The sequence below is a fragment of the Salvelinus sp. IW2-2015 genome, linkage group LG32, assembly GCF_002910315.2.
Source record: "Salvelinus sp. IW2-2015 linkage group LG32, ASM291031v2, whole genome shotgun sequence".
Classification (NCBI taxonomy): domain Eukaryota; kingdom Metazoa; phylum Chordata; class Actinopteri; order Salmoniformes; family Salmonidae; genus Salvelinus; species Salvelinus sp. IW2-2015.
The window spans coordinates 28,517,595-28,539,497 of NC_036871.1; the positions used below are offsets into that span (position 1 = coordinate 28,517,595).

Genomic DNA, 21,903 nt, shown 5'->3' on the forward strand with positions numbered 1-21,903 from the left:
TGACTGTATGTTTGTTTATCCCATGTGTAACTCTGTGTTGTTTGTGTCACACTGCTTTGCTTTATCTTGGCCAGGTCGCAGTTGTAAATGAGAACTTGTTCTCAACTGGCCTACCTGGTTAAATAAAGGTGAAATAAAACTAAATAAAAATCTGAGCGTAAGGCGCTATAGAGGGTAGAGCGTACGGCCTAGTACATCACTGGGGCCAAGCTTCCTGCCATCAAGGACCTATACACTAGACGGTGTCAGAGGAAGGCCCCAAAAAAAGGTCAAAGACTCCAGTCACCCAAGTCATAGACTGTTCTCTCTGCTACCACATGGCAAGCGGTACCGGAGCGCCAAGTCTAGGTCCAAAAGGCTCCTTAACAGCTTCTACCCCTATGCCAAAAGACTGCTGAACAATTAATTAAATGGCCACATGGACTATTTGCATTGACCCCCCCCCCCCCCTTTGTTTTTACACTGCTGCTGCTCGCTGTTTATTATCTTCAGTTTATTTAGTAAATATTTTCTTAATTCCTTTCTTAAAACTGGGGCTTGGTTAAGGGCTTGTAAGTAAGTTATTTTCGGCGAGTGTGACAAATAAAATTAGATTGGACTTGATCAGTGCAGAAAATGATTGAAAGATGTGATTATATACAGTTATGAGTAGATGAGTGGGAATGTTGGAATAGATTAACTGGATACAATCCTTCTCTTTGTAAAGTGTATTGGTACCATGAGTACCAACTTGGATAGTGAAGCACTAGCTTGGATTTTAAGCCTGTTTTACTACAATGTTTGTAAACAAAATAAAACAAACACTGTAAAGCCTCTAAACATGAATAAAACTATAATATTGATATCATGGATAGTCAGCCTTTGCATCTATAGTTCTGTCAATGAATTTGAGTGGTTACATTTCTCCAGTCCCATCCATCAGCTTTTTATCAAACCAGAGGTGGGGTGACCGCTTCGTTAGTGTTTCAATTAAAGCTGAAATATGTAACTTTCTGGGCGACCCGACCAAATTCACATCGAAATATGTGTTATAGATCTGTGATTCTCATTGAAAGTAAGTCTAAGAAGCAGTAGATCTGTTCGATGTTTGCTATTTTTACATGCTTCCTGTTCTTAAGTTTCCTGCATCATTTACTTTCAGCTTTGTACACTAGCTTCAAACAGTTAAAAATACAATATTTTTGGTTATGGAAAATCTATTTCACAGTGGTTTAGATTGTACAATGATTCTCTACACTATTCTTGCTTGTTTTGTCACATAAACTGAAATTAGACGAACTATTAGAATTTTGTCAACCAGGAAATGTCAGGGAGAGGTCTGTATAGCGCATCTTTAAGGGTTCTATCTTTAATATAAACACATTTAACATCTCCTAGCTTCCACACATAGCCTACAAGCCATTTTATAAAGTCTAATAAATCCATGTAATATAGCCTACACAATAAATCCATTATTTATTTTAGACTGGTCTAAAGAAGCATGATATGAAGAAGATGTAGTCTATTTCAGTAGAAAATAATAGTACTATAATACTCTGAGTTTGTAACAATGTTCGTCTGAGGAAGAAGGATTAGACCAAAGAGCAGCGTGGTACGTGTTCATGATGTTTATTATAACCTGAACACAAACAAAAAAGGAACAAAACGCAACAGTTCTGTCAGGTACTCACACAAAACCGAAAACAACCACCCACAAAACCAACATGGCAAATGGCAACCTAAATAGGCTCCCCAATCAGAGACAACAAGAAACAGCTGTCTCTGATTGGGAACCAATTCAGGCCACCATAAATCTACAGACCCCTGGACCATACAAAATCCCCATAGATAAACAAAAACCCTAGACAAGACAAAACCCTAGACAATACAAAAACTAAACAAACCACCCTTGTCACACCCTGACCTAACCAAAAAATAAAGAAAACAAATATAACTAAAGTCAGGGCGTGACAGAGTTGTCCTTATGTTAGGTCCCAACGTGGCTATGCCAAATGGCTGTGGGCTACACTAGTTCATTTAGCAGACAAGATTTGCTTATAATTCCGAGGCAATATTTTATATAATTTTACTGTATGAAGAATACAATTGAATAAAATATAAATATTTTCTCAAAATTATTTGAGGGAGTGCGCACATGCAGCTATTCTGTGTTGAGCGGTTATGTAACGGATTTGGAGGAGCAAGGATTCGACCAAAATGCAGCGTTGGAATAGGACATAATGAATTTATTTAACAAGACAAAAAACGAACTAACTTGAATAACTAACAAAATAACAAAACGGAGTAGACAGACCTGGACATGCGAACTTACATAAAACGAAGAACTCACAAACAGGAAAAATGACTACACAAAAGAACGAACTGACAAACAAACCGAAACAGTCCCGTGTGGCGCGACAAACACAGACACAGGAGACAACCACCCACAACAATCAATGTGAAAACACCTACCTTAATATGGTTCTCAATCAGAGGAGATGAAAACCACCTTCCTCTAATTGAGAACCATATCAGGTCACCCATTACCAACATAGAAACACATAACATAGACTACCCACCCAAACTCACGCCCTGACCGTCAAACACATACAAAATAACAGAAAACCGGTCAGGAACGTGACAGGTTAACAAAGAAATAGGCTCTCCTATATGCTTAATTTAGAGGTATTAATGTCATTTTAGTTGTTCTACAAACACTGGGCTATATGTTTTGATTTTTAATACATTGTATGGCTGCATGATGCGACTGATTTGAAAAAAATTGCTTGAAAGGCATGAGCTCTGCTTAGTTTTTTGCGTAGGCTGTACACACTCCAGTAGTCTCTCATTCAAAATTTGACAAGCACTTGATAATGCCTCGAATTTCACAGCGGCATCCCCTTTGTGGCCGTAATGCACCCCAAAAAATCCATGCCTAAACAAATCCATGCCTAAACAAATCCATGCCTAAACAAATCCATGTCTAAACAAATCCATGTCTAAACAAATCCATGCCTAAACAAATCCATTCTAAACAGAATCCATGTCTAAAACAAAATCCAGGCCTAAACAAATCCATGGTCTAAACCAACATCAACAAAATGCTCTAAAACAAATCCATGTCTAACAAATCCATGCCTAAAACAAATCCATGGCTAAACAAATCCATGTCTAAACAAATCATGCCTAAAACAAATCCATGCTAAACAAATCCATGCCGTAAACAAATCCATGCCTAACAAACAAATCCATGCCTAAAACAAATTCATGCCTAAACAAATCCATGCCTAAACAAATTCATGCCTAAACAAATCCATGCCTAAACAAATCCATGCCTAAACAAATTCATGCCTAAACAAATTCATGCCTTTTGCGGCTGGAGTGCTGCATTGTGCGCTTCTCCCTGAGTGTGCGCTTTTCCCTTAGTGTGCGCTTCTCCCTGAGTGTGCGCTTCTCCCTGAGTGTGCGCTTCTCCCTTAGTGTGCGCTTCTCCCTGAGTGTGCGCTTCTCCCTGAGTGTGCGCTTCTCCCTGAGTGTGCGCTTCTCCCTGAGTGTGCGCTTCTCCCTGAGTGTGCGCAATCCGAAGTATCTCTCACTCTCTGTCAAATGATCAGATCTTTTTCACAGGCTACAAGTTAAGACAGACACATCGAGACTAGCCTATGTCAATCTACTATCCCCCATAGTACAAAAGTCAACCTATTCTATTCTGTGCGAGAAATACATTTTCCAAACAGTCTGGGACAGTTGTGGGATGCGATAGATCCCATATTAATACAACCACTAGCATCAAAAAACTGTTTTATGCAATGTAGCTGATGCAACAGATTAGAACATTTAGCTTAAAACGTTGATAAACTATTAGGCTGTTCCATTAGCAGAAAACACCATTACCACAAGTGACCGCAAATGCAATCATGCATGTAATGCTTTTATTATAAAGGTGCATTTTTATGGTGACAGTTATCTTCCCCTAACTTGAAACTCACACCCTGCTTATATATGCCAGTTAGGCTCTACACCCCTTGTAAAGCAGATTAATGTGCCTAATTTTGAGAAGTTATTTGGCCACCTTAGTTGTGATACAAAACTCATTAAAACATATAGGCCTATGGGCTAGGCTACACTATGTTTGTGACTATGATTCGAACAAGTCGCAAAACAATCTTGTATCTTGTGCCATGTCATTTATGCACTTAAATAGCGAATGGAGGACGCTTTTCCCAGTGGATAATTTTCATGCCAGCCAGGTAGGCTATACTCCTGTTGTAAAGAGAAGCAATGTGCTTAATATTAGGAAAGCTGAGAAATAAATAGAGTAGATCTAGCCTATAGAAAGCTGATGGGATCCTCCTCTTTTTATTACCGGCTTCACTCTGTTTTCTCCCGCAATTGCATAGCCCAGTGGTTCCCAAACTTTTTATAGTCCCGTAACCCTTCAAACATTCAACCTCCACCCCCTCTAGCACCAGGGTCAGTGCACTCTCAAATGTTGTTTTTTGCCATCATTCTAAGCCTACACACTTTACGATACATTTATTAAACATAAGAATGAGTGAGAGTTTTTGTCACAACCCGGCTCGTGGGAAGTGATAAAGAGCTATTATAAGACCACGGCACAAATAATAATATAATTATAATCAATCATTTTGCTCTTTATTTAGCCATCTTACATATAAAACCGTATTTGTTCATCGCAAATAACTCACCACAGGTTAATGAGAATGGTGTGCTTGAAAGGATGCACATAACTCCGCAATGTTGGATTGTATTGGAGAGAGCCTCAGTCTTAAATCATTTTCCACACACAGTCTGTGCATGTATTTCATTTTCATGCTAGTGAGGGCCGAGAATCCACTCTCACATAGGTACGTGGTTGCAAAGGGCATCAGTGTCTTAACAGCACGATTTGCCAAGGCAGGAAACTTGGAGCGCAGCCCTATCCAGAAATCTGGCAGTGGCTTCTGATTAAATATACATTTCACAGAGAAAGGGCATGAAACGAATAACGAATCCAGTTGTTTGTATTGTCCGTTTCGGGAAAGTACCTGTACCCAGCTCACTCAGGTGCTTCGCTATATCACATTTGACATTGTCCGTAAGCTTGAGTTCATTTGCACAGAAAAAAATCATACAATGATGGAAAGACCGGTGTGTTGTCCTTGTTGTCCTTGTTAATGCCAGGCCCGCCATGTCTGTTGACTTGTCCAGCTGTAACAGTGAAACAGTGTTGTTTGAGGAAGGGTTAGGCTGTATAGTTTTTTTTTTGCCTTTTCCCCCAGCATTGTCCCAGCCATATCCGCGGCAGTAGGAAGAATTAAGTCCTCCACAATAGTATGGGGCTTCCCTGTCCTAGCCACTCAGTAGCTCACCATATATGGACCCTTCTTATTAATGGTATCTGTTGCTTTTATACATGTCTTACTACTCCAAAGTCATCTTAATTCTAAAATTGGCATGTTTCATTTCTAAATGTCTGCGCAAGAGTGATGGTTTCGGTGAGTTGTGAGAAAGTACTTTGCACATATAACACACTGTGGCTGAGGAAAGGCACTACTCCCAATATAAGTGAACCTATTTGTGCCTCTTCAATGGTCCAATGTCCCTGTCTGTTGTTCGGTAAGTGGGCAGTAGCTCTTCAGCTGCATCAGATTCACAACTGTCAGTGTCCATGCTAGCTGGGCTAGCAACAAATGTAGAATTACTCATGCTAGCATTCGATGTGCTCGTGGAGCAGAACAACTTGTGTCGTCGACGGGTGCAGGTGTAGTACTATCAGTAGAGCTGGTAAGTGTCTCCATGGACGCGGGCCTTACTTTTTTCCCCCTATTTATCCATTTTCGAGCAAACGGAATGAGCAGCAGCTACGTTTGGCTACATGTGGACCATTAGTGGAATTCCCGTGAGAGAGTAACGGTTAATGTGATTGGATGATAATTATTTGACTAGGCTACCTGTATTTGACATTTTGTTGTTATTTGGCTGAACACTAGATGGTTTAATTTTATTTTAGGCAGTGAAACAAGGCTACTCAGGTGAGAAAAAATGTTTGAAAATGTGAATCACATTTTTATTTGGCGCACCCCCGACAGCATTGCGCGTATCTCAGTTTGGGAATAGCCGGCATAGCCTATAGAAATGTTGCACAACATGAGCTCATGAAGTGTTTGATTCAATTTTCAAATACATTTGCATTGATGTCAGAGTGATTAGAGGGACCAGGCAGTTAGCAAGTTTGGTAGGCTACTAATGACCAGCAGCATCAGAGCTTGGAGAAGCCACATTTTTGTGACTAAAAGGTCATGTGGAATTTGACTGCCTTCATGACTCGCGACCACGGGGTGGCGGTAGTACGGTCACCGCATCAGCCCTAGTCAGTAGTCAACCTTCAGTCTACAGATGTTTTCATGCCATTCATTTTTATTCAAATTGTTTTTAGACAAAATGATCAGAGAAAAAAATGGAATCTGGGCTCGTTAAATATTCACGTGTACTTTTTTCTTGTAGGAAAAAGAACGGGGAGGGAAAGCATTAAAAAGCTGGTTAGACAAGACCACAGGCAGGCATTTAATGATCAGATAAGAAATTGTGTTTGTTAAGAACTCTATTGGACTGTGCAAGAAAAGGGTAATTGAAGCTAAAGATTTAGGCAGTGCTTCAAATCGCTTATGGTTTTATAGCTCTAACAAATATTTATTGTAAGCCCTCAAACTCCAGTCAACTCTTCACCCAGTCTTCCCCTCCTAACAGGGAGAGATTTTATCATATCCTGTTTAGTATTCAGGACTATGGATTGACACAGCCTTTTTGCTAAATGAGATTTGGGGAATCCACAAAGTATGGTTTAAAGAATTAGTCTTGCCTGTTTATGAATATAGGAGATGGGCATCTTTTACTATTAAATGGATGCTTTATTTCAGTATTACACTCATCACAGGGATGATCAGCTCAACATTACAAACACAGACAGACACCTGGTTCCAAGGAGATTTAGCAGGAAGAAAGTCACAGAAGTATATCCAATGATTATTTGCTGTGGGGGAGAGTGGGGTGTGTTGAGCCATTTTTTACATTCAGCATCACTATATCAAGGGAAATATAGTATTTTTTCTAACAGATATATCTACATATATTTCAGGATAATGTGTATCTCTGGAAATAATCAGAATTCATGTAAATTTAACAGTTTTGAAAACATACACTCTTAGAAAGAAAGGTGCTATCTAGATCCAAAAAGGGTTCTTCAACTGTCCCCATAGGATAACCTTTTGAAAACCCTGTTATGGTTCCACGTAGAACCCTTCTTGGTTCCACGTAGGACCCTTTCCACAGAGGGTTCTACATGGAACTGAAAAGGCTACTACGTGGAACCAAAAAGGGTTCTCCTATTGGTACAACCAAATAACCGTTTTGGAACCATTTTTTGTAAGACTGTAGATTGTTGGTTTGTTGGCACCATTTACCCTGGGCATGGGGTAAGTTGAGCATAGGGACAGGGTAAGTTGAGCCGCCTTGGGGTATGTGGGGGATGGTGTCCTGCAACAATGGGTGATGGTGCTGGTAAATCAAAGTTTAATTCATAGATTGGGAGTGTGGTATATTGTACTGTATATCTTAAATGTATGCCTACATTCAGATATACAGTTGAAGTCGGACGTTTACATACACCATAGCCAAATACATTTAAACTCAGTTGTTCACAATTACTGATGTTTAATCCTAGTAAAAATTCCCTGTCTTAGGTCAGTTAGGATCACCACTTTATTTTAAGAATGTGAAATGTCCAAATAATAGTAGAGAGAATTATTTATTTCAGCTTTTATGTCTTTCATCACATTCCCAGTGGGTCAGAAGTTTACATAAACTCAATTAGTATTTGGTAGCATTGCCTTCAAATTGTTTAACTTGGGTCAAACGTTTTGGGTAGCCTTCCACAAGCTTCCCACAATAAGTTGGGTGAATTTTGTCCCATTCCTCCTGACAGAGCTGSTGTAACTGAGTCAGGTTTGTAGGCCTCCTTGCTCACACATGCTTTTTCAGTTCTGCCCACAAATTTTCTATAGGACTGAGGTTTGTGATGGCCACTCCAATACCTTGACTTTGTTGTCCTTAAGCCATTTTGCCACAACTTTGGAAGTATGCTTGGGGTCATTGTCCATTTGGAAGACCCATTTGTGACCAAGCTTTAACTTCCTGACTGATTTCTTGAGATGTTGCTTCAATATATCCACATCATTTTCCCTCCTCATGGAGCAATCTATTTTGTGAAGTGCACCAGTCCCTCCTGCAGCAAAGCACCCCCACAACATGATGCTGCCACGTTTGGGATGGTGTTCTTCAGCTTGCAAACCTCCACCTTTTTCCTCCAAACATAACGATGGTCATTATGGCCAAACAGTTCTATTTTTGTTTCATCAGACCAGAGGACATTTCTCCAAAAAGTACGATCTTTGTCCCCATGTGCAGTTGCAAACCGTAGTCTGGCTTTGTTATGGCGGTTTTGGAGCAGTCGCTTCTTCCTTGCTGAGCGGTCTTTTAGGTTATGTTGATATAGTACTCGTTTTACTGTGGATATAGATAACTTTGTACCTGTTTCCTCCAGCATCTTCACAAGGTCCTTTGCTGTTGTTCTGGGATTGATTTGCACTTTTCGCACCAAAGTACGTTCATCTCTACGAGACAGAATGCGTCTCTTTCCTCAGCGGTGTGACGGCTGTGTGGTCCCATGGTGTTTATACTTGCGTACTATTGTTTGTACAGATGAACGTGGTACCTTCAGTCATTTGGAAATTGCTTCCAAGGATGAACCAGACTTGTGGAGGTCTGCACATTTTTTTCTGAGGTCTTGGGTGATTTCTTTTGATTTTCCTATGATGTCAGGCAAAGAGGCACTGAGTTTGATGGTAGGCCTTGAAATACATCCCCAGGTACACCTCCAATTGACTCAAATCATGTCAATTACCCTATCAGAAGCTTCTAAAGCCATGACATAATTTTCTGGAATTTTCCAAGCTGTTTAAAGGCACCGTCAACTTAATGTATGTAAACTTCTGACCCACTGGAATTGTGATACAGTGAATMATAAGTGAAATAATCTGTCTGTAAACAATTGTTGGAAAAATTACTTGTGTCATGCACAAAGTAGATGTCCTAACCGACTTGCCAAAACTATAGTTTGTTAACAAGAATTTAGTGGAGTGGTTGAAAAACGAATTTTAATCACTCCAACCTAAGTGTATGTAAACTTCCGACTTCAACTGTAGATATCTCTGTTCAATATCACTTCCATTTCTTGACCAGTTGTCATTTGTGTGGTGGTATGGTGGCGTTTGTCTCAAATTACCCTAAGGCCAACAGTTTGACTATATTAGCCCACACAGCTACAGGGATGCACTTTCATGCTAGGTTTAGGACCTCATATTGTGAATTATAGAGAGCCCAAATGATGTATAAAACTACGGTGTATTTACTTTGGTTTGGAAACAACCATCATGAAACCTGTAAAAAACTAAATTCATTTGACTTTGTGAAAATTTGTTTTTTGTACCTAAATTGCATATTACTTTGTCCATGTGGTTTCTTCCTCCACAGACTCCATATAATGATGTTTGGTCACATGATTGATTTGTGTATGGTTTCCTAGAAACAAGATGTGGCTCAACTAATCCTTTGACTCACTCTCCACTACCCTAAACTTGATTAAAAATAGATAAAAATATGTTTGCACCATTGCAGTAACAAATGATTGACATGCTCCCAACTTGTAACCGCTTAGATACAGGTGACTGGGTAGTTCAAGAGAGTTTTTGCTGCAGTCTTTGAACATCTGTCTCAGTGTTTTGATCCCTCAATAAATATCTGCTACAAATACTGTAGGACTTTTCCCTATTAACAGAATATTATGTCCATTATACTCCAGTGGGGAAAAACTTGTACCACACATGCAAAAGTGTTGTGCTGATTATGTCGTAAAATGACATGGATCTCAATACTCTTGGGTCCAATTTCCTCTGCCTGGCTGGCTCTCGAGGTTCTGAGAGGCTCTGATTCAATGAACAAAAAGCTGCTTCTTTCATATCTGTTAATTGTGTAGGAGCTCCTTGGCCGCATTGCACTTTATTTGTGAAACTAACATATAGAACTGTCTAAGACCCAAAGAATCACAAACAAGTAGTAAACGTGACATTTGATACTGCCTGATTACGGTAAAAGCCCTTTGTGACTGATATATCAAAGTTCATAAATGCATTTGATTGATTTTCAACTAGAATTCTGAGGGTGTAATTTGAGTTCATGTTTATTGGCTAGTATCTGATTTACTGTTCTCTGGTTTATCAATAATACAGTTGTCATGGATCCCAGTAAACAAGCTGCTACTGTTGCAGCACTACTGTAGCAGAGTGTAGGTAGCAGTAGATGGAAATGGAACCAAGGCATTCCCTGTTGCAGTGGGACTTTTTGCTGTATTTTTGCCTGTATTTTCGAGTTCTCTTAATATTTATGCGTGGGGTAGAAATACCATTCCCCTTCCCCTCCTCGCATCTGTGCCTATTCTATCACTGGAGGAAAACAATTTCTCTCAGTGGCTCCACCTCATTCCCATTCGACTGTAGAGAAAAGAGAGTGAGGGGGGAAAATAGCTCTATATTCCTGCTGCAAGTCCACAGACAAAAAGCATCTCTTCCAGCTGAGCAGAAGGGAGGTGTTGATAGCTTTCTAGGCAGCTTATGCACAAAAGGCACAAACCACTGGAAACTGGGAGAACTATTGTCTCATTGTGGAGATGAAGAGGAAGGTGATGAGGAAAAAGAGAGACAACATCTGATCAACAGGGATACGTCTTTACAGATTTCCTAAGTGACTGATTGCTTCAGGAATTGAACTACATGCCTGCACCTGCAACATAGTATTATCCCACCCATCTGTTGATGAGAGACTGGTGTTGGTTATCTTCTCTTAAAAAAATGTAATTACGTTTTATTTTTTTTATTAAATCGTGAAGTTATCAAGCCTGAGTACTGTACAGCTGAGTCTATCTGGAGCATCGAAAAGGATATTCTTTTTCACTTTTTCCTGGAATTGATGACACCAATTCAACCAGAAAACCCATTATGATTTTCCAGGAAGCCACTGTATGCAAAATGAAAATCCTAAAGCTTGACTAAGAAGACTGTATTTTGACTTGAACCTTACAGGTTGCCTTTGGACAGAGATCATTATGTTAACTGCCCCCACATCAGAATTAAACAGCCCAGGGTCTCTACCTAACAATGCCCAGGAAACTACTATCCAGAACAAAACAGGAAGGAGGAAGAAGAGCATGCTGAAACAGTCATGGATGGAGATCACCATAGCCTTCATGAGGAGGACCAAGGTCCACGGGCTGAAGTTTGTCTTCTCACCAGACAAGACCTTACCCCAGCGGGTCCTCTGGCTCCTGGCCTTCTTTGTGTGCATGGGTCTCCTGTTCACCTGGTCCTGGAACCGCATCCTCTACCTGATGTCCTACCCGGCCGTCACCAAGATCAAGATGGTGTGGGCTCACAACATGTCCTTCCCGGCCGTGACCTTCTGCAACCACAACCTGTTCCGGGTGTCCAGGCTGACCAAGGCTGACCTGTACCACAGCGGCTACTGGATGGACCTGATGCACCAGAACCACACGGTCATGGAGAGGAGCCTGGCTCTTCTGAGGGACAACCACAAGTACAGCCTCCTCAACCTGCTGGACTTCAATGGCTACACCCCGTCTCCACATTACCATGTCAACACAACTGAGATGATTGGCAGGCTGGGCCACCAACTGGAGGACATGTTGCTGGAATGCAGATTCCGGGGGGGGAACTGCACCCACCAGAACTTCACCACTGTATGTAAAGTAACATAGTCTAGAGATATAGAGACCGATGTTTGAGAGGTGTTGTTGATGGCATTTTGTGTACATGGTAATAATAATTAATTCAAAGGAGTGTTTGAATGATATTCACTCTAGCAGGTACTCTCTAGGCAGGAGGATTGAAGGTATTGAAGTTTTAAGGCTAGCTGCTTGTATCAAGTCAGATGATTTGTCTGGTCCTTGGTAAACATGCCATGTCTTTTTGGTAACACTTTATTTGAAGGGTCCGTAATAAAACATTTATAAGGCATTTATAAAGTGTGTGTTCACTATTTATTAAGCATTAGTAAAGTATTTTTGCAGCCCCTAGTCTAAAGTGAGTGCTATTTATGCTTTATAAATACTTTATAAATGTTTGGAGTGTCCAGTGTTATTTCTCACAAGAAGATTGTCATGCCATTGGTAGACATTCCAGCAGTACCTGGTAAAAGAATAGGCACACAATAGAGGATATTTAAGGAAATATATATATACATTTGTGAATAATTAGCTTACTAAGATTTTCAAATGTGGGAGTAATGATTAATAGATGGTGCCCAAACTGTTTGTAAATGTTTTAGAAATTCCTTATAAAAGGTTTATTACGGACCCTTCACATAAAGTATTACAGTCTTTTCTTTAGCCTATAAAACATAATAGTTGTTCAGTGAATTGTAAGAATCCAAATATTCCAAATACAGTTTAGAGAAGGTTATTGATCCATTTCTTTACATATTGTTAACACGCTAGATGATTTTAGAGCCGCAGTGGTACAGTATAACAAAGTCAATCCTATCACATTCACATTGCCTCCATCTCCAAACATGATCCTTTTAGTAACTGCTATTCAAACCACAGTGGCAGCTTCAGCGAAGACTAATGAAGGCATCAATAATTCAACCATTATAAATGTACAGAAATAAAGTTTCCGCATCTCATATTAAACATCTGGAAGTTTATTGACTGTGTGCATCCATTTCATGAGCTTATTCCTCAGAGAGGTGGATTGCTTTAGGCTTATCAGTGAAAATAAGCTCCTGAATGCACCAGTCTATAATTATAACAGTCAGCTACTCTCAATCATTTCACCTCAAAGCTATTAGCACTCTTCAAACAGATTGCTGCTAAATTTTACATGAAAAGAAAATGGATGTCATTGTTAGTCACATTCAAGTGCTTAGTAGACATGACCAATTTATCAATAGCACAGGTTTAGAAAAAATATGAATAGACAATTTGGGATTTGCGTTTAAGTAGCTGACAGATCCAGAGATTTTTATCGTCTGTCATTTCAAGTTTTATCGGATTAAATGAGATTCCATCTAAAGGAGGACTTTTCTCTTTAGGTTCCGTCTTTTGACAGCTTTGACAAAGAGATTCTCCACAAAGATTTGGTACTTCATTGTGAGGCATTGTAAAGCTTCATCCTAGGGATTATTTTATATTAAACCTGCACTTTTTCAAAGGTCAAACCTAAAAAAAATTCCAGCTGCCATTTTGTGCAGGGGCCAGTTGCTCCGAGGGCCTCATTATGGACAGAAGGAGAGAGGAAACTGAAGCCTTGTCATGTCCGTCTGAGCCGATGTGGGTCTATCTAAGACGGGACATGGAAGCTTGACTGATATCTAGAGAGAGGCTTTGTTACGCTGTCAGAGTCATCGCTCTCTTCCCCATCATCCCTCTCCCTAAAACGTTCACCACAATGGATATTGAAAGGGAAATCTGTAGCCCACGGCTACAGAGTACTGGGCTATCTGTTTCTCTTCTAATGTATATCTGTGGGACCAGAGTATTGAGCCAGGTGATGATTAATTCAGCAACAGGGCTTGTCTTGACCATGCTAGTGTCTGTTAGTGGCTATTAAATACTGGCATATTATGCCCCAGCTAAAATCAAATGGTAGTTGGCAGTGTGAAAGGATTAAATAGTGGGGATTTATCCATCATAAGGCCTTATTAGTTTGATGAGACAAAATACTCCCAACAAACTACATGGTACTTGAGAGAGCAGGCAGATGCAAGCGGGTCTTGTGCCATGATCTTGGATGTGCAATATTCCCATGTGTATGAACACTGTCATGGATAACTGTGCCTATACCTTACTGATATATCACCTGTCCTGTGGTTATGTATATACATGTTGGTGATAACTGTATGACAGTATAGATAAAGCCCTCAGAGCACTGCATGACCAATCAATTCCACCTCTGTGAAATTAAATCACTTACACAGCAAAATGCATAGAGAATTTAAAGCCATTATCGCATTTATCTATTTTAACTTTTAGTTTTAAGTTATAGCTCACCATCCATGTGTGTCAGTTATGCAAAATCAGATGCAGCATTCGAAGAGGCTCCTAATGATTATTTCTGCTCTGCTGGCACACATGAAAGCAAAGTCGCCCATCTCAGAGAGAATTTGTAAAAAATATATATTTAAAAAAATGCATGAAACGTCAATATGAAATGTGTGAGAGATGGTGCTAAAAGAACATGGTGGTGCTATACTGGAATATCAGCACAGTATATCTCTGAATCAGTTAAACCAGCTGGCTATTTGCTGCAGGCAAAATTTTGTGTGCACCAATACTTAAAAGTACAGATGTAGGATCTTAACTTGAGCCAGTTCGCTCCAGCAATCTGAAGCAGTGGAATTTCTGCTGAATTCTGTGCTGCTCTTGGGAGCCAATTCTTAATACACCTAAATCACAGCCGGTAATTCACAAAGCTTAATTATTTATTTTGTTCTCTCTTACTCAGAGTCTGCTACCATTGCCTTTCTGTTACACCACAAAATATTATTTTCACACTCAAAGGAAATTGATTTACTTTTATACAAAAGGAAGTTGACAACAGCTTGCTATTGTTCTTTGTATTTTATGAAAAGCCAACCAGTCAATGTTATTTTTCTCTCTACATAATGTTATTATGCATTACTGAATCCAATTTATGTACAGATGTAGAATCTTTATTTGAGCCAGTTTGTACAGCAGGAAAACAATCCTGCTGCAACAGGAAATGTGAATTATTATGTGGATTATAATTAATTAACATTTTTGTAGGCGTTGATACATTTCCTTAAGGGAAAGTCAAGTCTGAAATTTCAAAGTGGAAATGACATGCTTCAGAAGTCTTTTAAAACATGAACTCTACTGCAAGTTGTACATTTCCTGGAAAAGTTATCCTGCAAAAGGGTGATCCAATTAAGATTCTACATCTATAGATTACCATTGAGCTGCATTGGCACAAGTTAATGCTTTCGAAGGGGTCTATAAGACACTTCCTAATATAAATTGTATTTGAACAATCTAATTTAGTGTTTTGTGGGATGGTAGAGGTTGGGTTTTGGCTATATTGCTTTGGATTAACTAGAACGTTCAGTTTTAATGGAAAATACATCCTAAAGAAGTATCTAAATTACTCAGGGGAAATAAAAAAAATGGGTCTGGGTAAAGATTGCCAGTTGCCACAGTCGAGGTGTTAATTTATTTATTTATTCATCATTCTAGTATCTTGTTTGGTTCAGTGTTTTCTCAGATAATTACCTGCAAAGCTTTCCTGCCCAGCAACCCTATCCCCAACCGCAGTTTAAATTGGTCTACACAGAGAGCAACCATTGCTCAAAGTGACTGTGCTGTTTACTGTCTGTGATGTTGCTATGTCAAAACAATGTTGTTGCATTGAGTTAATGTCATGTACCTTCTTCTTCTTCTTGCAGATTTACACGCGGTACGGAAAATGCTACACGTTCAACTCTGGTTTGGATGGCAACCCGATGTTGACAACGTTAAAAGGCGGGACAGGAAATGGGCTGGAGATCATGTTAGATATCCAACAAGATGAATACTTACCTGTTTGGGGAGAGACAGGTGAGTACCCAGTGGTATGACTCCACTTAGTTAGTACCACAATAACTGATCTGTCCATAAATACAATAATGACTTTGGATTTTGGGACATTGGTAGAATGAACTTTACACATCAACCAGCCAACTGACATGTATTCATTCAAGGTTCCTTCCTAGCGCTGAATTTGACCTGTACACTATTACAACAACATATAGTTCAACAACTTATCCAACACAACATTTATTGTCTCCGTCCTGGGAAAAATAGTTCATTCTTAGCACTGCATTTTCAACACGTGGCTTTATCACAACAGATGTCCCATATCCAGTAAAAACACATATCTCTGCTCAGATGAGCAGAGGTTTCTGTTGTTACATTCTCTGGCCTGCTGTTGTATGTATCCACAGATGAGACCTCGTACGAAGCAGGCATCAAGGTTCAGATTCACAGCCAGGACGAACCTCCCTTCATTGACCAGCTGGGATTTGGTGTGGCCCCTGGTTTTCAAACTTTTGTGTCATGTCAGCAGCAACTGGTACCTACTGCTTAGCCTTTTGCACAAACACCTTTCCCTTTCTTCCTTCCTTCCTTCCTTCCTTCTTTCCTTTATTTCTACTTCAATCCTCCTCTCGCTCTGCTTTTGTCTGTGTTTTTATCCAAACCCCCAAACCTTCTTCCTTCTCCTGTCATTGGCTATACATCTGTGTCTCAGAGCCTGGAGAAAAATATATTCTGTTTATCTTATTGTATAATGCATGTAATAACACGCGACCAGCACAATCGCTAAATCTGAACAGAAACCGTCTAATGATTCTGAACTGAAGTAGTAACAATATAATATTTGCTACCCAGTATGTATCCAACAAGGAATACAGAGGGAGAGATAGACTGGATGTACCAAGCAGAAATTGTCTGTAAATGTATTTACACTGTTATTGGTGGCCAGAGCTACAGTACCCCAGGCAGTTCACACGCAATCTCTGACAGCTCAAAAGTATATTTTCCATATAATCTTGCTGTCGCTGATACCACTTGGATAGAGAACAATAGCATAATATATGCTACAGATGTAAGATCTTAATTTGATCACCCTGTTGCATGAAGACGTCCCTGCAATGCAGGTAATGTAACATTTGTAGTGTATTTGAGGTTTAAAAAGGCTTCTGAGGTTTGTCATTTTTGATTTTCCCTTATGAAAAATGTATGAATTAATTCGAATCCACATAATAATTCACATTTCCTGTTGATGCAGGATTATTTTCCTGCTGTAGCGAACTGGCTCAAATTAAGATCCTACATGTGTACATGAATTGGATTTAGTCATGCATAATAACATGTAGAGAGAAAAATAACATTCAGGAGACTTTGGTTTGCTTTTCATAAAATACAAAGAACGATAGAGTTACATTTTGTGGTGTAACAAAAAGGCAATGGTATCACAATTATCATTGCTTTGAGTAAGAGAGGACCAACAAAATCATTAAGCTTTGTGAATTATCGGCTGTGACTGTAGTGTAGTCAGAAATGCCTCCCAAGATTACCACAGAATTCAGCAGAAATTCCATTGCTTCAGATGCTCTCTCTCTCTCGTTCAAATCAATTCCACATGCTAAATAAATACAAATCATGAATGATGGAGCATCTGGTACATTGAATCAAAAATATTTCCTGAGGATTTCATTTACATTGTATGGATACATTTCAGATTTTAAAAAAAGACCTAGCTATAGACTACAGACAGTGCCTGTAACCACAGTCCTATACAGTAGCCTATATCTATTGGGCACTGTGACCAGTCGTAACGGAGCAGCAACATCTACACTGAACAAAAATATAAATGCCACAAGTAAAGTGTTGGTACAATGTTTCATGAGCTGAAATAAAAGATCTCACAAGTTTTCCATAAGCGCAAAAAGCTTATTTATCTCAAATTTCTAGCACAAATTCTTTTACATCCCTGATAGTGAGCATTTTTCCTTTGCAAAGATAGTACATCCCCCTGACATGTGTGGCATATCAAGCAGCTAATTAAACAGCATGATCATTACATACCTTCTGCTGGGAACAATAAAAGGCCACTCTAAAATGTGCAATTTTGTCACACAACCCAATGCCACAGATTTCAAAAGTTTTGAGGGAGCGTGCAAGTGGCACGCTTTAATTTAAAACAAAATATTTAACCTTTATTTAACTAGGTAAGTCAGTTAAGAACAAATTCTTATTTACAATGACAGCCTACCCCGGCGACACTGGGCCAATTCAGCGCCACCCCCTATGGGACTCCCAATCACTCCCAAGCCTCTTGCACTGAGATGCAGTGCCTTAGACGGCTGCGTCACTCGGGAGCACTGCAGGAATGTTAACTGCAGGAATGTCCTCCAGTGCTGTTTCCAGAGATATTAATGTTAATTTCTCTACCATAAGCCGCCTCCGGTGTTTTAGAGAATTTGGCAGTATGTACAACCGGTCTCACAACCGCAGACCACGTGTATGGTGTTGTGTGGGCAAGCGGTTTGCTGATGTCAACGTTGTGAAAAAAGTGCCCCAAGGTGGCAGTGAGGTTATGGTATAGGCAGGAATAAGCTAAGGACAATGAACACAATTACATTTTATCGATGGCAATTTGAATGCACAGAGACACTGTGACGAGATCCTGAGGCCCATTATCTTGCCATTCATCCGCCACCATCACCTCATGGCCTTATGTAGCAAGGATCTGTACACAATTCCTGGAAGCTGAAAATGTCCCAGTTCTTCCATGACCTGCATACTCACCAGACATGTCACTCATTGAGCCTGTTGGGATGCTCTGGACCGACATGTATGACAGTGTGTTCCAGTTCCCGCCAATATCCAACAACTTCGCACAGCCATTGAAAAGGATTAGGACAGCATTCCACAGGCCACAATCAACAGAATGATCAACTCTATCTGAAGGAGATGTGTTGCGCTGCATGAGGCAAATGGTGGTCACACCAGATACTTACTAGTTTTCTGATCCACGGCCCTACCTTTTTTAAAGGTATCTGTGACTAACAGATACGTATCTGTATTCCCATTCATGTGAAATACATAGATTAGGGCCTAATTAATATATTTATATTGACTGATTTCCTTATGAACTTTAACTCAGTAAAATCTTTGAAGTTGTTGCATGTTGCGTTTATATTTTTGTTCAGTATAGTCTCCATTATCCAGTTGTCAGACACGAATATTAAAATCAATGTAATCTTCCATTAGGGCAGATGTCAGGACCACGGGAGTCATTTTAATACTGAACTAAAATGTCTCTAATAAGTCTGTATTCCATGTGGTCACAATGGTCTGTTTGCCAGATCCGTAGGTAATCTGTATTTCACAGTCCTGCCATTGTCACTAACTGTGACCATATCCAGGGTTAAATCAGTGAACATCAAACATACATTAATAAACCCTCTTAGCAGTGTTCTTTTGAGGTGTGCACCCAACAGTTCCTGCAATAATAGAACAGGTGCATGTGCATAATACGCACATTGTTTTTCACATCAAAACCAAGACAAATCTAAATGTGTCATAAGAATATGTTTTCTACTACGGCATAATCATTTAAAGAGGATAGAAAATAGTATTACAAACAGTGCACCAGCGCCGGTTCCAGACATACGCGACATAGACGGTCTCAATTGACTCTATTGAGAGTAAGAATAGTAGAATACACCAGGTGTAACTTCAGAATTTGTTTGTGCATCAGCAGTTTTTCTCTTGTTATATCGGTCACTGACAGTCACTCAATTAGCCATGTTTGCGAACAACTTTTAGATTGGTAGTTAGTCTAGACAGCTATCTAAACATGCAGTAATCATGGCCAAATACTGATATATATATTTTTTGTCATTCTCACTCAGATATCATATTAACATGGCATAAGAAATTACAAAATGTGTTGTATTGCAGGAAATGTGCTTTAAAACTGCAAAAACATCTCTCAAACCCATGTCAAAATCAGTAGAATTGCAGGAAATTTGCTCTAAAACTGCAAAAGAATTCTCTCTGCCCCATGGCATAGTGAGTAGAATTGAATTGCAAAATGTAGAGAATAGCAGAAATCTTGCTTTAAAACTACAACATTTTCTCTATGGCCCATGGCAAAATGTGGAGAATTGCAATTTTCTCTCTACCGTCAAGAGGGGGGCCATTAAAATGTTTTTCCGCAAGGTGGGGGCCCCCCAACGAAACCTGCTTAGGGCCCCCCAAAAGGCTAGGGCCGGCCCTGCGTTGCACATTGTTTTTTTTGTCCATAAAATGAAGTCTAATAAAATCTATTGCAATAACATGCCACTCAGGCTGCAGCTTGTGAAATCCTGTGGTTTGAAAACAGTGACAGGATGGTGAAATACAGCTGTGATCTTTTGATAGATATTTTCTTTGGCAACCACTTTATTGTAAAGGACCTCAACAAAGAGTCACTGATGTCACAGTGTCACGTTTTATACACCCATTGAAGATACAAATCTCATTTCACTTTTCCTACTGAATGAGTTACAAACTCATCAGAAATTAATTATAATACCTAGAATTACACCTTGAACCACAAGTTATTCAAAAAAGCCTTTGATCCCAGAGAAGATATTATTTGGTAAAAGTCACAAGTCTCTTCAAAATCCCTCTCGCCATATTCAACAGAATAACATAGGGTTATCGAAGCAGTGCATCTCTAAAACAGACAATTGGACACAACAATCCAAACAACACTGAATTCTGAATTCAATCGACTTCCCTTGTAAAGCAGCTATGAGTAGATATATAAAGGTGATATGTAAATTCATCTGCTCTTATGACTAGAGCAATTCATTTATAATAATTGTACTGAATTGATTAGCGTGCCATTTAAATCTGATAGGAATCATCTATCATAGGCTCCTGAGTGGTGCAGCGGTCTAAGGCACTGCATCTCAGTGCATAGAGGCATCACTACAGACCATGGTTCAATCCCTGGCTCAATCTCGGGCTGTATCACAACCGGCCATGGTCGAGAGTCCCATAGGGCGGCGCACAATTGACCCAGCGTTGTCCGGGTTAGGGCAGGGTTTGGCCGGGGTAGGCCGTCATTGTAAATAAGATTTTTTTTCGTAACTGACTCGCCTAGTTACATAAAGGTTCAAAAAATATTATAATAATCATACTAGTAACACCATCTCAAATTAATCTAAATTGATTGCTAAAAATGTTTAACCCCATATCCTTTTGATTATTTAATGCTTTTCAAACCCTTTCGAAGAGATTGATCAATATATCAATATATGATTATACTTCCATTCACCAGAACCAGTCAAATCTGCCTCACTTCAACCACATGACACAAACAGGTCTCCCAATCTCAATGGAAGAAATGTCTGAACTAAATCCAGTCTTTAAAGGACAACTTCATTCTGCAGCAAGCAAATATAATAACTTGGGGTGGAAATTTGTAACACTATTTTTACCAACAATCGAGCTTCAAGTGGCCGAGATCAATTATTGAGAGATGGCTGAATGACAAGAAATGTACGTTTCTGAACCAGTTTTGGGTTTGAGTCCTCAGACATGGGCTCAGCTCTTTTGGGGCTCAGTAAGATGAACACCTATAGGTTGGCTGGCTGGCTGCTTACTGTTTATCTGAGAGCCAAACAAAGGGCTTTGACAGATGTTGTCCGTTGCATCACTGTTGCTGCTCTTTGTTGGTGGTGACGTGTTCACTGGTCCCTTCTACTAAATGAGAAGTCCTATGAGGCCTGAGTAAAGGTTCAGATTCACTAGTCAGAGCCTCCTCTCCCACACTAGATGGGCTTTTTGGGGTGGAAGCCCTCGGCCAACTGTAACCCCAGGCTTCCAAACATTAGTTTCCTCCCAAGTGCAGCGGGTGGCGTACCATAGCATACCGTAGTGTACCATAGCATACCGTAGTGTACTGTAGCTTAGCGTAGCGTACTGTAGCATACCATATGTACAGTAGCGTACATAGCAAACCTCCCAATCTCATTACCGATCAAGTCTTCATGATGGAATGGACCAATCACCTCCCTCCATGTGGCTGTAGTGACCGCATTTCAACGACTGTCCCTTCCTGGTTCATCTCTGTCCCTCTGGTTCATCTTATGTCTCTTCATAACTACCATCACTATAGAATATCAGCACATAATACTATCCTTTCCAGCTAACACATTAAACACTCATTATCCAGTCTT

General features: G+C 39.8%; 1 protein-coding gene across 4 annotated transcripts in view; it reads left to right on the forward strand.

Moving 5' to 3' along the window:
* LOC111956920 (acid-sensing ion channel 1C) overlaps positions 1-21,903 on the forward strand; it is an 81,583-nt gene that overhangs the window by 39,438 nt on the left and 20,242 nt on the right. For 3 of the 4 annotated variants that reach the window (XM_023977623.2, XM_023977621.2, XM_023977622.2), the window contains exons 1-3: positions 10,350-11,848; positions 15,571-15,721; positions 16,108-16,235. In XM_023977623.2, coding sequence (XP_023833391.1) covers positions 11,198-11,848; positions 15,571-15,721; positions 16,108-16,235 — 930 coding nt within the window. In that variant the 5' untranslated portion in view covers positions 10,350-11,197. Of the gene's footprint in view, positions 1-10,349; positions 11,849-15,570; positions 15,722-16,107; positions 16,236-21,903 lie in introns of those variants that run through there. The other variant, XM_023977625.2, reaches the window with a different exon arrangement.